At 35.2% G+C, this 22,574-nt stretch overlaps 1 protein-coding gene across 2 annotated transcripts in view; it reads left to right on the plus strand.

Moving 5' to 3' along the window:
- The window catches only part of myd (stromal cell derived factor mayday), a 269,325-nt gene that overhangs the window by 90,355 nt on the left and 156,396 nt on the right, over positions 1–22,574 (plus strand). For both annotated transcript variants that reach the window (XM_090408335.1, XM_090408336.1), the window contains exon 3: positions 12,560–12,667. In XM_090408335.1, the coding sequence (XP_090264461.1) occupies positions 12,560–12,667 (108 nt within the window). The remainder of the gene's footprint in view (positions 1–12,559; positions 12,668–22,574) is intronic.

Consider the following 22,574-nt stretch of genomic DNA (forward strand, 5'->3'; position numbering starts at 1 on the left):
TGCTGCTCTCTACTTATTGTAATAACTAAGTAAATTACTCACAACTTACCAAATGTTGTTCTCCCAACTTTAAATTGTATAATAGCAATGAAAGAACAACCTAAATAAAAAAATGGTAAATGAGCAGGAGAAGATAGGATAAATTCTGAACTGTATAAATGTGCATACAAATGGATAAATACCAATAAAATAGAATACACATATTTAAAAAAGGGGATAAAAAAACCTCCAATTACAGAGATATTAGTTTATTGAATACATACTACAAAATATGTAATAGAATACGTAATGAAAAACTGAAAATATACAGTGAAAGATTATTATTAGAATGTCAAAATGGATTTAGAAAAAGATTACAATGATTGTAGCTTTTTGTTTAAAACTACTTATAGAGAAAAGAAGAGAATTTAATTTAGGAACTCATCTTTTGTTTATAGAGTATGAAAAATCATTTTACAAAGTAAAAAGATATATGCTGTTTGATAAATCACAAAGAATAAATATTTTACTATATGCAATATTGAATATATACAAAGATAAAAATGAAAAAAATGTCTTAGCCAGTCTATAAAGCAAGGAGTAAAACAGGGATGTCCTCTATCTCCAACACTCTTTAATATTTATATCAATAAAATATTAATATAGTGGAACACCTTAAATAACTCAGGTATAGAAATTTCCAGAATAACAAAATAAATATGCTATTATTTGCAGATGATCAGGTAATAATATCTGATAAGAAAGAAATTTACAAATAGCAATATATAATTTAGACATTATTGTAGAATAGTTTGGAATGAAAATATCCATAGATAAAACTAAAACAGTGACATTTTGTGGACAAACTCTAACTAGAAGTAAAATAGTTATTAATAATAAAATAATAGAAGAGATAAATATTTTCCATTATCTTGGAAGCAAAATATCATATGAAGGAGAAAAAGACATAAAATTAAAAACTTCAAATTTCTACAGATTATAGACCTGATAAATAGAATACTGAAATCCAAATATTGTACAAAAAGAAACATGCTTGAAAATATACAATATTGTAGCAGTATCTACATTATTACATGGCAGCTAAATTTGGGCAATAAACAAACAAGATAAAGTATAAAAACAAGTGAAATGAGATCAATGAGAGGAACTGCAAAATACAGATTATTAGACAAAAAAAAAGAGAATAAAGATATTTTAAAAGAAGTAAAAATAAAATCAATAGAAGAAAAACTAAACAATTACAAACAACATTGGATAGAAGTAAACCAAATGGCCAACTCCTCATATCCTAAACAATTAATAAAATAAAAACTATTTGGAAAGAGAAGGCTGGGTAGACCTCAAAAGAGAATATTAGATGGATAATGAGATGGGAACAAACCAACATGTTCTGTTCGTAATGGTCCATATCCCTAATTAGCATTATGTTGATGATGATTACTAAAACTCGATCTCCATTTAGCAAATCCCTGCTGTCCATCAAAGATAATACTGTTGTTGTCAATCCAACATTGGATAGAACATGTAAACCAAATGGCCAACTCCTCATATCCTAAACAATTAATAAAATAAACTCTGGATCCTGATTCTCACCAGCCTTTCCAATACTTTAACCACAATACCTGACACACAGGTAGGCCTATCATTTGATGTTTGAATTCTGTCACCTCTTTTATGAAGTGGTAAAATCTTGCCTTCCTTCAACTTCTTTGGATGTTGAGCCAATGTGAGACTCATATTAAACAAATTTGTCAAGGCAGATGCCAACTCCCTGACACATTCCTTCAAAATACGCTGTGATATATGATCAAGTCCCACAGCCTTATTAATATCAAGTTTGCGTAATTCCCCATATACCTTTTCTTCACTCATAATCCGGCTGTCCTCATCATCCACTGCTCTCAAACTCTCTCCAGGATGTTACATTCGCGAGAATGAAAGACCTTTATGAGCTGCCTATTAAACATCTTAACTATATCTCTGAAGCAGTTGTCTTTATATCATTTTTTCCAATCAGTGGCATCCTACTATAATCATCCTTTTTGCTGGCTATGTATCAAAAGAACTCCCTAGATTTTTTTTTTTGCCTTATTAGCAAACTGCTACCCATACTGAACTTTTGCTACCCTCACCAAATGAGTTACTCTCCTTGCCTCTTCTTTGTATTCTTCATAGAATTGATCATTACCACTCCTCTTATGTTTCCTCTATAATACATTTTTTCTATGTATTGCATGCTTAATTTCTTTATTCATCCATTTCACAGCTACCTTATTTAACCTTCTGACCTTTGGAATACATTGAGACATTGTTTCTATTTGATAATTCTTGAATATCACCCAAGCATCATCGATATCTTTTCCATACAATTCCACATTCCATACCACAGCTGCAAGATATCTCCTGAGCTCTCATAATCACCAGCCTTGTAGTTCCACATACACCCTTTCCTCATATAAGCTAATTAGCTATATGAGGAAATGCCTTTCCCTTATCTAATGCTCTTGTAACTTTATTGTAAAAGGCTAGCATATTGCTAAAACAAGAGCGCCCCCTTCACAAATCCATGTTGACTCTCACGGATAACACCACCCTCATCTGCCCAACGATGTATACGGTCCCTCACTACTTTCTCCAAGATCTTAACAACTACTGATGACACGCAAACTGGCATATAATTCGACACTTCCAGTCTGCTACCACCCTTATGCAATGCCACTATCTTACCTTCCTTCCATTCCATGGGCACCTTTCCCGCAGCCAGAACTTTCATTGAAAAGCCAGGTCAAAGGCATTGTCAGTTCCCTAGCTCATTCTCTCAAAACTCGTGATGAAATACCATCCAGTCCCACAGCTTTACTGACATCCAGATTACTCAGTATTTGAAACACGCTCTCCTCCTATACCTCTAAACCTCGAACCTGCCCTATCCCTCTAGTATTAAAACTGACTCCTCCAGGATGAAATACTCCAATAAAGTGTTCATTGAGCAATTCCACTATGCCACTCTGTTCCCATTTTTATCCAGCAATATCATTCTTCCACAGTTATTTCTTCTCCTACTGGCCACATAGCTAAAAATTCCCTAGGATTTTCTTTGGATCTTAGGGCCAATCTCCTCTCATATTCCAGTTTCACCTTCTTTACTTACTAGTCACTCTCCTGTCCTGTGTCTAATATTCTTCATGCATCTTCTCTTCACCTGTCTCTTTATATCTCTTCCATAGCCTCTTTTTTGCATGCAATTCCTGCTTAATATTGTTTGTCATCCACTTTACTCCAAATTGTGGCCTCTTCACTCGTGGTATACAACTTCCCATTGCTGCTAACAAATATTCTTGCTCAATTTCCCACGCACTCACTAATGGTATCCCGGCATTCCAATTCCACCCTCCATGAAACTTCCCCAAGTTGACTTCTTATAATTATAATTCCTCATACGTTCCCTTCGTTGATACTCCTGCATGTCCATTCATTTTCCAAGTCAAAACCATATGGCCACTCTCTCCAACTGGTGGGAGAGATGTCATCTCAGTTATTATCAACTCTTGATGCTATAACCAAATCCAAAACTCTTGAACCTCTTGTTCCCTCTATTACATGTTGCCTAAGACATTTGTCCCTCAAGAATTCTAGAAATTCCATTCCCTTATTACTACATGCATCTTCTCTCCCCAGTTTATACTACTGTAGTTAAAATCTCCCATAACAATCATTCTTCTTTCACTTGCCAAACTCAACTGTCTAAACATCTCCTGATCCCCACCCTCTGTACTCCTGGGTCTGTAGCAACACCCCACTAAATATCCTGTATTGCCCACCTCTACCTCACACCATATGCTTTTAAAATCATTAGTGTCACTGCCTTCCAAAGCCTCCACTCTTAGAGGACATTGGTTGTCACTTATCATAAGCAGTACACCACCACCACGCTTTCCCTTCCTATCCTGCCGAAAAATGCTGTACCCAGCGATTTCTATTCCTGTTATTATATCCTCTTCTGTCAACCACGTCTCGATGATCCCAATAATCTTTGGCCAGGCTGATGCTATCAGTGCCACCAATTCCTCTCCCTTATTCCGGATACTCCTGGCATTAGTATAAAGCAGGGGTGGGGAACCTTTTTAGTATCAAGGGCGAAAATTGCTAATTTAAAAACTTCCACGGCCGACTTTGCTCGCGAGAAATGCTCCTGATTTCTTTTAATTTTAATGGCTGATCTCGATTTGATGGTTGCCAGACATATGACGATCATATTTTATGTAATATAGTTATTTTTGATTTTGTATATTTAATTATTTAGATTTAAATAATTTAATTATAATCAATTTAAATTATTAAAAATTTTATTTACATGTACATACGAGTACACCAGCAAAGGGGCGAATTGAAATAGACTCGGCGAAATTTGGCCCACCCCTGGTATAAAGCATATAAATGCCATTGTTTCTATACTCAGCATTATCCCATCTAGACTCCACTGGGCTCAGTGTTACCTGATGTCGTCCCCCCTTCTCCCAAGTACCCATTCCCACAAGAGGCCACCCCTGCTATCATCTTCCATCTTCATTCCATGTAGATACATTATCTATAAGAGAATTAAGTTTCTTCAATTGACTCCTGGTAGGATCCGATGTAAGAGGCCTATAAGTTGAATAGTCGTAGAGTAATGGATCCTTCCCTTTGTCAGCTTTTGTAATAATTAAATTATTGTTATTCTTAAGTGATTTCAATGCTTTAAATTCAGAGTAAGAAAGATTATGACGTGGAGGTTTTCCATTAAAAAGAATTTGCGCACATTCAAAACGTAACCTGTTGGCTGTTTTTAGGAATAAGGATCGAATACCTCTGTCTATGTTATGAAAAAAATCCATCAGGGGCACCTTATTTGGGCCAACAGCGAAATCATGTCCTTTTGATAAAATAAAACGTCCACTGTCTGTTAGTGGATGTCCGGAAACATTGATAAGTACTTTATCTGTATCACTAACATTATTACTGGATCTAGGTAGACTGACCAGTGATTCAAACTTGCATTTTAACTTATCACCAGAATCATTAAAGGTAAGAATCCAAAGATATGTGCAATATAGTGTTAAAAGTTTCAGCCATTAAAACAGATTCTAGAGTGTTCTTGATGTCCATAATTTCTCTGTTTAAGAGTGCTAGAGATTTTTTATCTTCGTGTAGCTGATAATTTAAAAGAGACTTACTAGCTTTTAGTAAACTCTTCTTCTCTCTTCCATCATCTATGTGGATGATGATGAGGCCGAATGAACTCTTTCCACTTCTGTCTGTCCTGGGAGAGTCCGAACAATTCTGTTCAGTTTGGTGTCGTTGTGATTTGGTTTTCAGGACCTCTTTTATTTTATTTATCCATCCAATCCTGGGCTGTCCTTTGGATCTTTTACCTCCCATCATTGTATTCAGGGCTTTAGATAGTAGTCTTTCTGTTCCCATTCTGGTCACATGGCTAAACCATCGCAGTCTTGTTTCTTGGATTTTGTTTATTATTGTTATTTCTTGTTTTAGTCATTTCCTTATGTCTTCGTTTCTTAGTCGATTCAGCAGAGATACTCCAAGTAATCTTCTTAGCCAAACCATTTCAGTAACTAGTAATTTTTTATATTCAGCTTTTTTGAGATTCCAGCATTCACTTCCATAGAGGAATATTGGGAGGACCCTTGTTTCATGGATTCTTACTTTTGTTACTTGTTTGATGTCTCTTGACTTCCATATTTTATAAAGTCATCCGAAAGTTTGGGATGCTTGACTGATTCGTCTGTTTATATCTTTTATAATTCCACCATTGTACTCAATAATTCCTCCAAGGTAGGTGAAGTTTTCTATCTGCTCTAGATTCTTACTATCAGTTTCAATTTTCAGATTTGTGCTTCTTTTTCCTATTTGCATAATTTTTGTTTTGTCTATATTTATGTCTAATCCAGATTTTATACACTCCTTTATTTTATTAGAAATTCGCTGTAGATTTTCTTCTGTGCTTGCAAGTAATGCAATGTCGTCTGCAAATTTTAAATGTGTTACATTTTTCTATATATTTTGATTCCAGAGTCTTCATTGTTTAAGGCCTTATTGGTTGCTTCTTCCACTGTAAGATTGAACAGGTCTAGTGACAGATTGCATCCTTGTCTTACTCCGCTCTCTGTGTGGAACCAGTTGGTTAAGGTGTCCTCCATTCATACTGCACTTTCAGATTTCTCATACAGATTCTTTATTATTCTTATGGTTTTGTTGGGAATTCCAAATTCTTCCATAGTTTTCCATAGTTCTCTTCTACGGATTGAATCAAATTCCTGATGAAAGTCTATGAAATTTATGTAGAAACTTTGGTTGTACTCTAGTGTCTTTTCTATTAGCTGTCTTAAGGTGAATAGTTGATCAATTATGCTTTGCCCTGGTCTGAAACCTGCTTGTTCTTCTCCTAGTGCCAGTTCTATATATGGCTTGATTTGTTTTTGGAGTACTTTTGTAAAAACCTTACTTGGAATACTGAGAAAGCTAATGCCTTTGTAATTATTGCATTCTGTTTTATCTCCTTTTTTGTATATAGGAGTTATGACTGATTTGCTCCAATCAGTAGGCACTGCTTCGTTTTTGTAGATCCTTTCAAATAATGTTTTTAATGGTTCCAAAAGTTGTTCCTTTCCTGCTTTTAAGAATTCTGCATGTATTTGATCAATGCCAGGTGCTTTCCCAGTTTTGAGTTTTTCTATGCTGTGTGCTATTATTTCTTTGGTAAAGATATTTGTTTCCTCTTCCATTTCAGTGACGGCAATCGTAATATCCTGGGAGCTGTTTTTATTATATAAATCTCTAAAGTATTCTTCCCATCTGGCCGTTCTTTTGGTTTTACTTTCAGTTAGTTGTCCCTCTTTGTTTTTAATCATTATAATTTTTGTTGTCCATGTCTTACTAATTTGGTCTATTTGTTTATATAATCCATGAAGGTTGTTTTCTTTTGATAGCTTTTCTGCCATTTTGCATTTTTCTTCTAGCCAGTTATTCTTGTCTCTTTTAACTAGTTTTCTAATTTCTCTGGTTAATCTATTATATTCATTTCTGTTATAGTTCTGTTTTAGTTTCATGCTTTTCCTTTGATCGCTTAACCGTTTTACTTCATTCAAGATCCAATCCTTTTTACTTTCTCTTTCCGTGTAACCTATTGTTTTTTCTGCAGAATTTAATATTATTTCCTTTAATTTGCACCAATGTTCTTCGATGTTTATATTCTTTTTTTTGTAGTTCCTTCAGGTTTTTATCTGGTTCTAGTTGATATTTTCTTAGAATATTGTTGTCTTGCAGTTTTTTTTACATTCAGTCTCCTTTTGACTCTAAATGTGCTTCTAGATTTTAACTTTATTCGTAGGTTTGCTAATACTAGCTTATGGTCTGATCCACAATCTGCAGAAAAGGATCTGCAATTTAGGATATTTGATTTCCATCTTTGGTTTACAATAATGTAGTCTATCATATTCTTGGTTTATCTGTCTGGTGATATCCGTGTCCATTTTCTTTGCAGTTTTGGATGTTTAAAGAGAGTGTTGGTTATTAACTCTATTATTTGAGCAGAAGTTTAGCAGTCTTTTGCCAATTTCACTGCTTTCTCCATACCTGAACTTTCCGATTACTCTTGGCTAGGTATCCCAGTCTTTGTCTACTTTTGCGTTTAAGTCCCCCATTATAATTAGGAGATCTTGACTTGATGTCTGCTGTACTGCTTTTTGCAAATCCATATAGAACTCCTCAATGTCTTCTTCTGATGATGTCGAAGTTAGTGATCCGATTGATGTTTTAAATCTTGCTTTAATTATCCTAGGTGAGATAGGACTGTAGGACAATAGAGAGTTTAGAGCCTTTGGCTTTAATATAAGTGCTACTCCTTCTTGGTGTTTGTTGTCTTCCCTGCCCGAAGTTAGGATTTTGCACTGTCCATAGTGGAATTCTCCTTTTCCAGTCCATCTGGTTTTGCAGAGTCCAATCACTTCCCATTGGTAGTTGTCTAATTCATGCAGTGATATTTCCAATGCGCCTTCCTGGTGAAGAGTTCTTACATTCCATGTTCCTATGCTTGTTATGTTTTTCTTGTCTATTAGGTGATGTTTTGTTCCAATAGCATATTTTTCATCTTGCAATCCTTGTTTTACCAGGTGACGGTCGAGCTGGCATGTATCTTTAGGTTGGTTAGAGTTTATTCAGATTCAGTGGTTAAGTTTTTGTCAAGTGTCAACCACCACTCCTTGACCTGAATTCAACCGCTTTTTTTAGTAGATAGTGAAAACTACAGTTTGAGACGAAAGAGTCACCCCTCACCCTTGAGTTGCTCTAATAGCATTGGGGGGAGGGGAGAAGGAGTAAGAAGTAAGAGAGTATAGGGAAAGAAGAGTAGAAGACCAGTCTCCAGATATGATATACCAAGTGTATATTGTATGAAGTAAGATCAGGTCTGGCTTGGGTATCTCGGTTTAAAATGCCTGTACTCACCAATATGTGAGGCCCTAAGCCATGAGTAAATTTCTAGCCCTCTTAAATAGTGATGTGGGCAAAGATCAGAATGGGGAACTGGACAATGAGACTTATTTTGGCCTACGGTCCCACAGAAGGTTCTACTAAGGTAGAAGTGGAGGAATTTTTTGAGGTTTTAGAGAAAGCAACTGACACAATGAAAAAGGAAAAGTTGGTCCTTGTTAGGGATCTAAATAGCAGAGTAGGAAATGATTGTTAGACATACAAAAATATTTTGGGAAAATTTGGAGAAAAGAGCAAAGCTAATAATAATGGCAAATACCTGTTGGATTTCTACTCAAGACATGGATTGGTTATTACTAACACAATGTTCCAACATAAAAAAAAATGTGCACAAATTCACATGGAGAGAAGAGGCAAGGAATAAGAAAAGTCTCATTGACTATGTTATTGTTGATAGTGATGTTTTCTCCCTGGTGCAGGACACCAGATTGTACAGAGGATTTGAAATTGGAAGTGATCACTATTTAGTCTTGAGCAAGATAAAATTGAATTTCATATTGAAAAGAATAACATGTAAGAAAGTTTTAAAGTGAATAAAAGTTGAGCAGCTCTCAGATGTGATCTGTAGACTAAAATACACAAAGATTATTGAAGAAAAAATGAAAGAGTTTTAGAACAGGAGCCAAACCTTGGAGATTCATTGGCGATCCTTGAAGAAAACCCTGATTGATTAAGCCAGAGAGGCATGTGGTGAGGTTGTCTGCAAGGATAGAAAAATCAGAATTCCATGGTGGACACAGGAAGTTAAAGAGGCAGTGAAGGAAAAGAAGAAAGCATATCAAAAGTTCCTGGCAAATAAATCAGCTTGTGCTCTTAGAGAATATAGAGACAAATGTAAGAAAGCTAAAGACTGTGTAAAACTAGCTAAACAAAAGTCATGGGAGGACTTTGCCAAGAACATAGAAAATAAATATCAAGAAGGTGGCAAAATATTCTGGAGGTTGTTGAAGAAGCTTAGAAATGGAGGAAGGAGTGCTGTAAAAGGAGTCAGAGATGATAAAGTGTGACATGAAAATTGCTAAATGAAACAATAGCAGTGATAGCACAGTGGGAAAAAAAAACACTCAACTGGCATACAGTCAGGAATACATATCCATACTTGAAGTACAAAAAGCCATCAAAGGCTTGAAATGTGGAAAGGAGTAGATCATATTTGACCAGAAATGCTGAAGTATGGTGGTATAAAAGTCTTACAGTGGCTGCACTGCATAGTTCAGAAGGCCTGGACTGAGGGACGGATTCCCGATGATTAGAGTAGAGTTCTCATAGTACTCATATATAAAAAGGGAAATAAAACTGAATGTGAGAATTACAGAAGTATTTCCCTACTGAGTGTTCCTGGTAAGATTTATGCAAGTATACTTGAGAAATGGTTGAGAAGAATTGCGGAAGAAAAGGTTGGTGAAGTACAAGCTGAATTCGGGCCAAATAGAGGCTGTCGGGATCATAACCTAACCTAATCTTTACTTTACGATAAATAGTTAAGAAATCATGGGAATATAACAAAGATCTGTATTTAAGTTTTATTGATCTGGAAAAGGCATATGACAAGGTGCTAAGAGAGAAGCTATTTGAAACACTACAGTTATATGGGGTCAATGGGGAATTATATCAAGCAATACTTAGTCTTTGTTTGAGTTGTAAGTCAGCAGTTAGAATTGAAGGAAGTACAGGAAGATGGTTTAATGTTAAATCTGGTGTGAGACAAGGATGTACATTATCTATATTGATTACATTATGAAGGAAAGTGGTATTAAACATGATATCAATATTGGAGTTGTTAATGTCAGCTCTTTGCTTTATGCGGATGATGTTATACTCCTAAATAAATCTGCTACAAGTCTGTAAGATTTCCTTACCAAATTGAATAACTGTTATAATAGATATGGTATGAAGGTCAGCAATAAAAAGACAAAGACAATGAAAATGGGCAGAATCGTTGAAAATGTCAACTGCGTTGTGAACGGAGAACCTGTGCAACAAGTAAAACATTTCAGTTACTTAGGTACGATTTTTAGTCAAGATGGCAAATTAAATATGGAAATAAACAACAGAATCAACAAAGCTGGTATGGTAGGAAGTCAATTGAATAAATTCATATGGAATAAGAGAGAAATTAGTCGGAACACTAAATTAGCTGTATACAAGTCGGTGTTCAAACCAGTTTTAACTTATGGATCTGAGAGCTGGGTCAGAAGTAAAACACTTGACCAAAGACTAGAGACCGCAGATATGAGAGTCCTGAGAAAGATAAGAGGCGTGAACAGATGGCATCAATGGCAATATCATATTAAAAATGAGGATATTAGGAAAGAACTGCAGATTGTCAGCATCCAGGAATGCATTAGCAGAGCTAATCTTAAGTGGTAGTCACTTAAACCGAATGGACAAGTTAAGATTAGCAAAACAAGTGTTCTCTGCAGGTTGACTAGAGGGAGACCAAGATATAGGTGGATTGATACGGTACAAAGTGCCTTAGACGATAGAAATATAAGATCTGATAATGTTGGCGTCTTGACAAGTTACAGACTGATTTGGTGGAAAATTGTAGATAGGAAGTTAATAATGATGTAAATTTTTCATGTAGTACTATCATAACTTGTACACCCTTTGAGGGTACATGGCAGGAATTTGATGGTGATGATAGTTTCCAAGTAACACGTTCTGAAACGCCACCTATCAGAGATATTAGAATGTTGGAGTCCAGACAGATGACAAACTAATTTGGAGGAAAATTGTTAATAGGAAGTTAGTAATAATGTAAAATTATCATTGTGGGAGGCCCACGCTATCAACACTATACCTGTCAGACTGCTCCTCAAGCACATTCACCAACAGACTCTGTCAATCAGTTCTCCTCATTCACCTCTCAAAGTAAAAACTCTAGACCTGATATGCTTACTAACCGCTAATTTCAATGTCTGTTTGTTTTGTTCCCTACTAGTCAAGTGCTAAAAAATTTCCTCTCCATAAATCCTATAAAACCCTTATAGCATTTCCTGATCAACCAACTTCTGCAACCCACAAAAAACTTGAAATCTGTCCTTGCAGAGAGCATTTCACACACCACTCACCATTTTGGTCACTTGTGTCTGGCTCTCCTCTACCACTTCTTCATCAACAAAACTCAGGTAACCACACCTGCACATAGTAATCCAAACATCAAAGCCTCATAAAAAGGAATAAAAACATTCTTATCTCTGCATGTGCTTCAATAACTAAGTAATCCCGCAAGTTACCTTTACCACTTTCTTATATAGTGAAACCTGTGGAGTATCCATAACTATAGAATAACACGTATGCCTCAATGAATAACTTTTTTATTACATAAATACAGTATTTCGTCTTATGTATCATAAGACATTATCAGTACAATTATCGAACAACAATAGGAATTGAATTCAAAAAAATATTAGCGTGCATCCTTAAATTTAAGCATACTGAATTAGATGATGATTTCTTTATGGGATTACCATCTTCAGGTGAAGATTAATGACATTCAAAACAGGTCAAAATAATAATTCTCCTAGTACTTAATATATTGTTTTTGTGTCATATTGTTTCATAGGTGGAACACAATTGCAATTGTTATTTCTAATAATAACAGAAAAGCACATAGGTAGTTTAAGGCCACAAGCAGTGCATTTTGTCTCTGCTGCACGTATTTTTCATGTACTTTTGGCTTATTTCTGGGAAGTAAAAACTCTAGTTTCTCTGAAGACAAACCCTGTCATCTTAGTGTGAGTTCAGCTAACTTATCTTTAATTGAAAAACCTTTATAACAGTTTTTCCCATCCTACAGCCCATTTCTAATATGGATGAAAACAAGAATACATTTTGTCTGTTAGTAATACTTAATCCAGTGAAAATTTTTCTTTGAGGCAATCAAAGAACGTAAATAATCAAAAATTCTAGACTGCTTTATTTAGATTGTTAAACCTTCGCTATGTTTTTAATAATTTTTTATACTTAAATGTTTTGTTGTTAACATTGATTCATGAATTATTTATAGGTCGAGTGAGCTGGGAAGAATATCATGTCAATTTTATGTTGGAACAAGGATTTGATGAAACGTTCGCTAAAAGTCATCCTGAAAACCATAAAGGATTAGAAAGAAAAGGTTTTTCTAAATTATTCATTTTATTTTTAAGCCAGACTTTTTTACTATGTTATAGTGAAACCTTTTTTCTTCTCTTTTCAGTTCCAAGATTGAAGGAGTTGTAATAGCATTTGAGCCCTCTTTAATCCTTTCCCCTTTTGAAAACGGAAAGGGACTAAAGAGGATAAAAATTCTCTGACAACCACATAGAAGATTTTATTACCAATGTTGGTAATAACTGTTCAGGTTGTCTGTATAATGAATAACAAATATTATTCTTTTATCAACTTTCTGGAATTGGGCTTTGATGTTAGGCTAGTCCATCTGTAATGGTGATCACTCCAGAAGTGTAGTGATTACACTAGTCCCCCTGTAGTTGGATAATTATCCAACTGCAATGAGAGAGAAATTTTCTGGCCAGATAATTGAAGGGTTGGATAACTGAATTATATGATGCTACACCAGAAATCAGTTTACAAACTAACCCATTGAAGAGTTGAAGGTTTATTTGAAGGTCATACAATTGAGAGATAACTGTATTACTACTGTGCTTTTAGTTTGCATCTCTCTCAAAAATTGATATTGATATTTAAATTTTTTTAACATGATTTTTTTTTTTAAAAGAAAGAAAAAAAAAAACTTTTATTATTGAATGTAGAGTTTGCAGGTTAGATCAGAACTAAACTTTCTGGCCTGGGACACACACAAAAAAAAAACCACAATGTTGGTGCATGCAAACGAAGTATATTTTCATATGTAAACGAAGTACACAAAGACAAACACAGAAGTAAGCTTCTATGTTTGTCTTTGTGTGCATGATAGTTTAAGTTATCTTAGAAAGATGGCTAGTCTGTGAAATAGATACCCTTTACATTGTATTTGAAAACAGGTGACTGTATGTAATATTTCTTTTGTAGGAGGAGGATTCTTTTTTCCTTTGTATGTTCAGGGATTCTCTGTTCAATATTTGTCCATCCTGTTTGTTTAGTATCTTAACATCCAAAGAACAGTATGGAGGTAGCTCTTGTAAATCATTTTGTTTAGCTCATTTCAGATACTAAAAGTTGGAGGTGATGTGAAATTGCACATAAATAGTTATCTGTTATATTTATTATTCCTGTAGACTATATATTATATGATCTTTAAGAGAGGATATTCAGTTGTTTGCTGATGAAGCAAAACTGGGGAGAGCAATAGTTGATAAAGGTGATGTAGATATCCTACAGGATAATTTAAATAAATTGGCATTGTGAGCAAAGAATAATAATAATTATTATTATTATTAAGAGAGACCTCCAGGGAGTCAGAAACTCACCGAGGGAGGCCACATTCTGCATGCACCAGCTATCATGCTTATTCTTGAATTCATTCACACTGCTTGCATTCACAATATCCAATGGCAATCCATTCCAATCATGCACCACTCTATTGAGAGAAAAATCTAGTCCTCACCGCTTCTTAACAGCATTGATTCTCAGCTTCCAAGGATGCCCTCTTGTCCCACCTTCCATAAATTGAAAAATTCCATCAATTGAAATCCTGTATGAACCTTTCAGAAGTTTGTAAGTCTCAATCATATTACCCCCTCTGTCTCCTGTTTTAGTGTCTGCAGTCTACAAATTCTCAATTTGTCTTCTTAATCAGTATTCCACATTCCTGATATCATTTTTAACACTCTCCTTTGCACTCTCTTCAATATATCAGAATCACAATGGAAACCAGAAGACCAGACCCGCACACAATAGTCCAAGTGAGGTCTTATCAAGGCCTTATAAAGAGGCAAAAAGAACATTCACATGTAAAGATAAGGATGTCTTTTTGCCCCAAGACATCCTTATCTTTACATGTGAATGTTTGTTTCAGCATTGCAATTATCCATTGAGTTTATGGAAGTTTTTTTCACTTGGCTATGCTACTAATTATATATTGGGTTTCATCCTTTATCTAAGTGTAAGCAAACAAACAATACTTCAGGTGCAATCTTTATGCTTGGATAAAGGATAAAACCCAATATATAATTAGTAACATAGCCAAGTGAAAAAACAAGAAACTTATCTCTAATCCAGAGAATTTTAATAATAGGGTGTGACACCCTTTGGCAACTCGTATAGGTAAATATGACTTCTCCATTACTTCCACCTTAGTATCACCACCTCTAGGTAGTGGCCCTTCCTTTAATGCATAGCATTATACATGTCTCTGCAAGGAGATGTGCTTTGCATTATGTCACCACCTCTAGGTAGTGGCCCTTCCTTTAATGCATAGCATTATAGGAAGGGCCACTACCTAGAGGTGGTGACATGATCATGTCTGCAAGGAGATGTGCTTTGCATTATGGGAGACTCTAAGGCAAGTGTTGAGAACTTATACCACCTTTTCCATGAGTTGCCCCAGTCCTGAAAGTACGTCAGGCACAAACTTTGTTTGTTTACACTTGGATAAAGGATAAAACCCAATATATAATTAGTATCTTTTGAGTTGTATTTGCAATCTTTGCCACATGGCCCCTGAACTTCAACTTCCTATCTATTAACACTCCAAGATCCCTAGCCTCATCAGTTTCTTCTAACCTAATCCCACCGATATAATACGACATTGGATATCTAATCATGTCGAAGTGAATGACTTTACATTTACTCACATTGAACTGACACCCATTTTCCCATGCCCACAATTCCAGCCTATTCAAATCATTCTGCAAAGACTGAATATCAGCAGCATTCCTGATTACCCTACCTATCTTTGCATCATCAGCAAATAACTGTATGTCGCTTGTCAAATCCTTCCCAATATCATTAATGTACAGATTGAATAACAGTGGACCAAGTACTGATCCTTGTGGTACATCACTGGGATCTTGCACTCACATCCCCCGTAGACCACTTTTTGACAGTCAGCCATCCCCTTATGCATGGTAATATTCTTTTTATATTTCCTAATTTATGCAGCAATCTACCATGCTGTATTCTGTCAAAAGCCTTCGGAAAATTCCAGAGTATTATGATGTATCCATTCCCCTTGTCTAATTAATGGTACCATTATTATGGAATGTGATCAAGTTGCTAAAACATGACTTTCCCTTAGTACACCCATGTTGCTCATTGCAAAGTAGAAATTCACTGTCAACCCATTTCTGAGTGCAAGCTCTAACCAATTTTTCCAAAATCTTCACCACCACTCCTGAGATACTAATTGGTTGATAGTTGGATACATCGGTCTTTGCACCACCCTTGTGCAATGGAATTACCATACATTCTTTCCATTCCTGCAGAATCTTCCCTGTTTTGAGACTCATATTAAACAGTCTGGTCAAAAGAATAGCCAGTTCAGCTGAATGCTCTTTTAGCACACGTGCTGATATTCCATCACGCCCTATTGCTGAATTCTTATTCAGTTTGTACAACAGCTCTAATATCTCATCCTCATACACCTGAGTTTCTTCATCCAGTGAAGAGGTAGCAGTGAGCTCAATGTCACATACACCAGGTTAATAGCTTTTAACAAAATGGGCACTCGTGAACAACCTCTTCTGAATCTGTAACCCCTCACACCATCTGTATTTAAGAGTTATTCTTTCATATTCATTCTTTCTTTTACTTGCAGCATATCGATAGAATTCTTGTCGGTTGTCTTTAGCACGCAAAGCCAGTTTCTTTTCATACCCAGACTTTACTTTCTGTACAACAGTTGTGACTATTCTAGCCTGCTACTTATAATTTTCATAATGGACATCATACTTATGCACACGGTATTCCTTCCACATCATCCTTTTCTTACGAATCTCTTGCTTAATAAGATTACACATCCGTTTGACTCCTACCCTATTTATTCTTCGAACTCTCAGGATGCATTCTGATATCAGATCATTTAAGTATTGTTTAAATCCTTCCTATGCATTGTCGATATTCTTCCCATCCAGCAACCAATCCCTTTCCACTGAACTTAGTATACTCTTCAGTTAGTCATAATTTTTTACTTTATAGTTAAGCATGGAACCTTCATAAACTTAGTCACTTCCCAAGTGAGAACTGCATGATCACTGTCACCAACTGGAGCAGAATAGTTACATCTTATATTTAAACACTGATATGATTATATATATATATATACAATAATGATTGTTAATTTAATTTTGCAAAATGTAAAATCATGCACTTCAGGTTGAAGGTTGTACATGGTGTATCATATTCATGGTATTTGATTGCAGAAAATTGATGAGGCTAGGGACTTGAGGATAATGATGGACAAATAGTTGAATTTCAGAGGCCATATTGAAATAGTTGCTGAAATAAACTTGCATGTTGAAAAACACACTAATGAGTAAAGATAAGTAAGTTATTATCCCTCTTTATAAGGCTATGATTTGGCCACATCTTCACTACTGTGCACGCACAGATTTGGTCACCTGGGTTCCTTTGGAACCAGAAGGTTGTTGAGAGGATTCAGAGACGAGTGACCAAGATGGTGCCATGTCTGTGGAATACTAACACTTCCTACGAGGATAGGTTGAAGGTTTGTGGATTGCAAAGTTTAGTAGCTAGGCAGAAAAGAGGGGGACATGATAGAAACTTTTAAGATATTAAAGGGGTTTTATAAAATTGATGCAAATGAATTTTATATGACAAATAGTCAGAGAACTAGGGGCCATCCATGGAAGTTGTGTAAGAGTGTGGTTAGTAGGGATATGCAGACCATATTTTTTGCATGGAGAGTATTGTTCAGTGGAATGGATTGCCAGAATTGGTTGCGAGTTCCCTGATAGTGCACGGATTCAAGGAAAGGTGATAGGATTTTTGTGTATAATGATTAATTAAGGTCTTCCATGATAAGTGTCCAGATTCCATAGAGATGCTGTAAAATAATAATAATAATCTTCACTATTCTTCACAAGCATCTGAAGGATTGGTAAATGCAATTAGCTCACTATTGCAAACTCATAGAGACCACAGAAATAGTTTGTTATAGTGGATAATTTTGTATAGTGAATTTTTTTTAGCATTGCATTATATGTATGAATCTTTGAACAGAACTTTTTGGCAGTTTGCTATAGTGATAGTTGATTGTATCCTGTTTTTCCTCTAACTCTGACATTAATTGTATTCTTAATGAAAAAAATTTAACATGTTAATGAACCATGATAACATGAAATGAACTAGAATAACCTACCATTTATCCAACCACTGAAACAGCAATCCTTCAAAAGATTCATACCTTAGGTCAACTGACCCCTGAAATTGCACTTTCCTGGTATAATTAGTGTTTGAAGAGGAAGACTTTACCATCTTACAGCAAGAACTGAAACATATTAAGTGGGACATCATAGGTTTAAGTGAAGTTTGCAGGCAAGATGAACATTTAATAAAACTAAAAAATGGAGACTACTTATACTATTATGGGAAAACTAAAGGACAATACGGAGTTGGATTTCTAATTAAGAAAACAATTGCACACCGTATAGAAGAATTTAATTATACAGATGAAAGAATAATAGTAATTGCACTTAAAATGAACTCCAAACTTAAAATCAGGATCATCCAAATATATGCTCCCACCTCATCCCATTTTATAACTCACTGCAGCACACCCTAGACAAAAAGAGAAATAGCAATCAAAACTTTAGTAATGGGCGATTTTAATGCCGAAGTAGGTCACCCCATTCACCAAATAGACACAGTAGGACCATACGTATATGGTACAAGCAGCAACTCATGAATGGCCCTTACAGAATTCTCTATCAGTAACAAGCTTTATATTATGAATACATTTTTTAAGAAAGCCCTCAAAAGAAAATGGACATGGAGAAGTCCAAATGGAGAAATAAAAAATGAAATAGGTTATATACTGTGTAATAATAAAGAAATAGTTCAACTTACCTCAGTACTAAATCAAGTAAAAACAGGAAGTGACCACCGACTAGTGAGACCCAAAATCAAAATAAACCCCAAATTGGAAAGAATAAAATGGCTAAACAACAAAAAATCAAGAAGTTTTGACTTAAAACCTATTGAAAACAGAAGGATTACGAAGAAAAACTCAATCAAAACTAGACTTAATAAATATATTTGAAGAAGACATAAATAAAATAAGCAGAAACCTAATGGAAGTAATAATCTCAGCAGCCAACGAATTCAAAAGCAACAAACAACAAAAATACCATAAACTTTCAGAGGAAACCTTACAACTACTAAAAAAGAGACGAAATATGAAACAAGACAGAAACTTAATTTCTAAAATAGAATATGCAGAACTATGCAAAACAATAAGGAAAAAGATGAGAAATGAAATAAGATCTTATAACACTGAAAAAATAAAAGAAAAAATTGAAAACAATAAAAATATGAAAATACTAAGAAAACATTTGTTAGTTGGCAAAAGTCAAATAACTGTAATAAAAGATAAGAATGGAACTATAATAAGGAACCAAGAACAAATCCTAAGCAGGCTAGAAGAATTTTATAAAGAACCCTATAGTGATCCTTCAATAGATCAAATCAAATATAAATAACTCTTCTCCGTCACATATAGAATTCATCCCCCATTTTGATGATAATTTTGATGACAAAATGTTAAAAAAAAATTTTTTTTTACTTTTCAATAAAATTAAATGAATAAAGCTTTAAAACAAACTTAGGCATTCTTATTTTCCTGAATTTTCATAAACTTTTTTTAATGCGATTTTAGATTTATTTTAATTCATTGCTTTGGTTTTATGCAGTTGTAGAAAATTATGGAACGTATACCTGATTTTTCAACGCAAGTTAGGCCTTTTTTTGTGCGAATTTTTATATGCAGTTTTCTGTGGAACATATCTACCACATAAAAAGAGACCCGACTGTATATATATACGCACACACAAGTGTGGTTCAAAATTCCACGTACAAACTTTGAGGGGAGGGAGGGGGTAGAGAACATCAAAATCAACCATATTCATATAGGAAAGCGTGATTGATCGGAAATGCCACCCGAAAGTGATAGGTGGCACTGTTTGCAAGCGCTCCAGATGAACAATTGGGGCTTCCTCATTCAAGCTTTCGACGTCGTACGAAGAACGTGCTGAGATGGCAGACATGCACCTCGTTTACCATATTATGTATCCAACTACTATTGAACTGTTCAGTTACGCCTAATAAAGTTTTTTTACACTACTTACTGCCTTGTGTTATTTCTGTATCTTTGTGTCCCTGTTAGTACCTTCCAGTGGTGTTTCCGGTCACTTTCGTATGTGAATATGGTTGATTTTGATGTTCTCTACCTCCTCTCAAAGTTTGTATGTGGAATTTTGAACTGCCCTATATATATATATATATATATATATATATAAGGGACATCCAGAAAGTAAGTTCCATTTTTAAATATTTTTACTGCAGTGCTGCGATCGCAATGGTGCGCATGCGTGCTGAGTTTGTTGATTCGTTAGCAAGGCATTGGTGCCATTTTCAGACATTCTCGCAGTGCTTACGCTTCTTGGTGTGTATTTATAATGTCTAAGAAAATTAAATTCCCCACTGCATGTAAAATCGAATGTATGTACTGCCAAACCCTTAAGAAACTGCCTCGTGTGATCCAGAATAAACGATGTTGCATGCTTACCAAGGGTATTGTTTTGATTCATGATAACGCACGCCCACACATGGCCAGCGTAACACAACTTCTTGCCACTTTCGGCTGGAAACAATTCCATTATCACCCATATAGTCCTGACCTCACGCCAAGCAACTTTCACCTGTTCAAACATCTGAAATCTTTCCTTTGTGGCCGGCGGTTTCAAGATGACGACGAGGTCAAAGAAGCAGCCAATACATGGTTTGCATCACAGGCAGCAACATTCTAAGATGAAGGTATACAATTCTTGGTGCCCCGATAAGTGCCTGAACAATGGTGGAAATTAGAAAAGTAGTTGAAAGATGTCTACTTTAATTTCCAATAACGTTTTTTTTGTAAGTATATTTTTGTTTCTCTGACAGCACATTGGAACTTACTTTCTGGATGTCTCTCCTATATATATATATATATACTAGGGGGGGCTACCCCCCGGTGCCTACTGCACCCAATCCCCTGTGTTCCGGACTGGTAGGCCAGTTCTTGAATTCTGATGACTCGAATTTTGAAAACTCGACACTCAGGGTAACCCCTGAGTGTCGAGTCTTCAAAAGGGGGGACTCCTACCCCCTGGTGCCTACAGCACCCAAACCCCGAGTTTCCGGACTGGTAGACCAGTTCTCCTTGAATTCTGATGACTCGAATTTTGAAGACTCGACATTCAGGGTATTCCCTGAGTTTCAAACCATTTCAAAAAACGTGACATAAAAAGGCTTATCATTTTATATATATAGGGTAGATATATATATATATATATGTGTGTGTGTGTGTGTGTGTGTGTGTGTGTGTGTGTGTGTGTGTGTGTGTGTGTGTGTAGAAAGTTTTTTACCTTGGGTATATACTATGTTAACGATACCAAGCAATTTTATTAGCTAGGTTTTAATCCTTTTTCCCAAGTAAGCAAACAGACAAGTAAGTCAAGTTTGTGCTTGAACATAGTTCAAGTCTGAGGCAACTCGTAGTAAAGGTGGAGTAAGAGCTGATCACTTTCCTTAGTATTTCCCCTAATGCAAAGCACATACCCTTGTTGAGATGTATGATGCTATGTATTAAAGGCAAGGTTCACTTCCCAGACTGGTTTTGACCTTTATTGAGGTCTCGTCAGTGGGAGCCAGACCCAGAAATGCCAAGGTCGAAGTAATGCAGAGCTTATAAATTTTACCTAAACAAGTTCCCACAAGGTGCGTTGACCTTATTAAATAAAAATCTCAGGATGAGAGTGAGATGTAGAAATTAAAACCTAGCTTATAAAATTGTTTGGTATCTTCAACATAGTATATACCCAAAAAAAATACTTTCTACATCTTACTCTCATCCTGAGATTTTTATTTAATAAGGTCAACGCACCTTGTGGGAACTTGTTTAGGTAAAATTTATAAGCTCTGCATTACTTCGACCTTGGCATTTCTGGGTCTGGCTCCCACTGACGAGACCTCAATAAAGGTCATAACCAGTCTGGGAAGTGAACCTTGCCTTTAATACATAGCATCATACATCTCAACAAGGGTATGTGCTTTGCATTAGGGGAAATACTAAGGAAAGTGATCAGCTCTTACTCCACCTTTACTACGAGTTGCCTCAGACCTGAACTATGTTCAGGTGCAAACTTGACATGTCTGTTTGCTTACTTTGGAAAAAGGATTAAAACCTAGCTTATAAAATTGCTTGGTATCTTTAGCATATATATATATATATATATATATATATATATATATATATATATATATATATATATATATATATATATATATATATATATATATATATATATATATATAGTTTATATATATTAATAATAATAAATTATAAATTATATAAATTAAAAAAATATAAATTAATAAATTATATATATATATAATTTATACACAAGGGAGGCTGCAAAGCTGATAGTAGATCAGTTGTGAGCTAGGATCAAAGAGAAAAGTAATCTGTTTGATATCCTTTTTTAAAGAGTTTGAAGTTGTAGTTCTTTGGGGAATAATACTTCATGGGGCAAACCATTTCATGGAACTGAAGTAGATAGAATTAGAAGTGAAGGTAAGTATGTAGTTATGATGAGTCAGCAGTTCAACTGTGAATAGGATGTTGGGCAGATTTTGCTTGTTATTATTATAAGTTTGGCACAAATGGTATCATGATAGACGTCAGTCCTGCTGAACAGCACCCATGGAAATATCTGCAATGTGAAACTGATTGTCTTTGAGACAGTTGATGGAGAGAGCATGAGAGAGGATTGTTAGTCAGTCAAACTCTTCTCTTCTGAATAACATGAAGCATTTTTAGAAAGGTTACAGGTATAACACAAATGTGAAAGCATTATTCCATGTTT

This window comes from Typopeltis vanoorti, chromosome 18, assembly GCF_054136105.1.
Source record: "Typopeltis vanoorti isolate ZY-2024b chromosome 18, IOZ_Tvanoo_1.0, whole genome shotgun sequence".
NCBI lineage: Eukaryota > Metazoa > Arthropoda > Arachnida > Uropygi > Thelyphonidae > Typopeltis > Typopeltis vanoorti.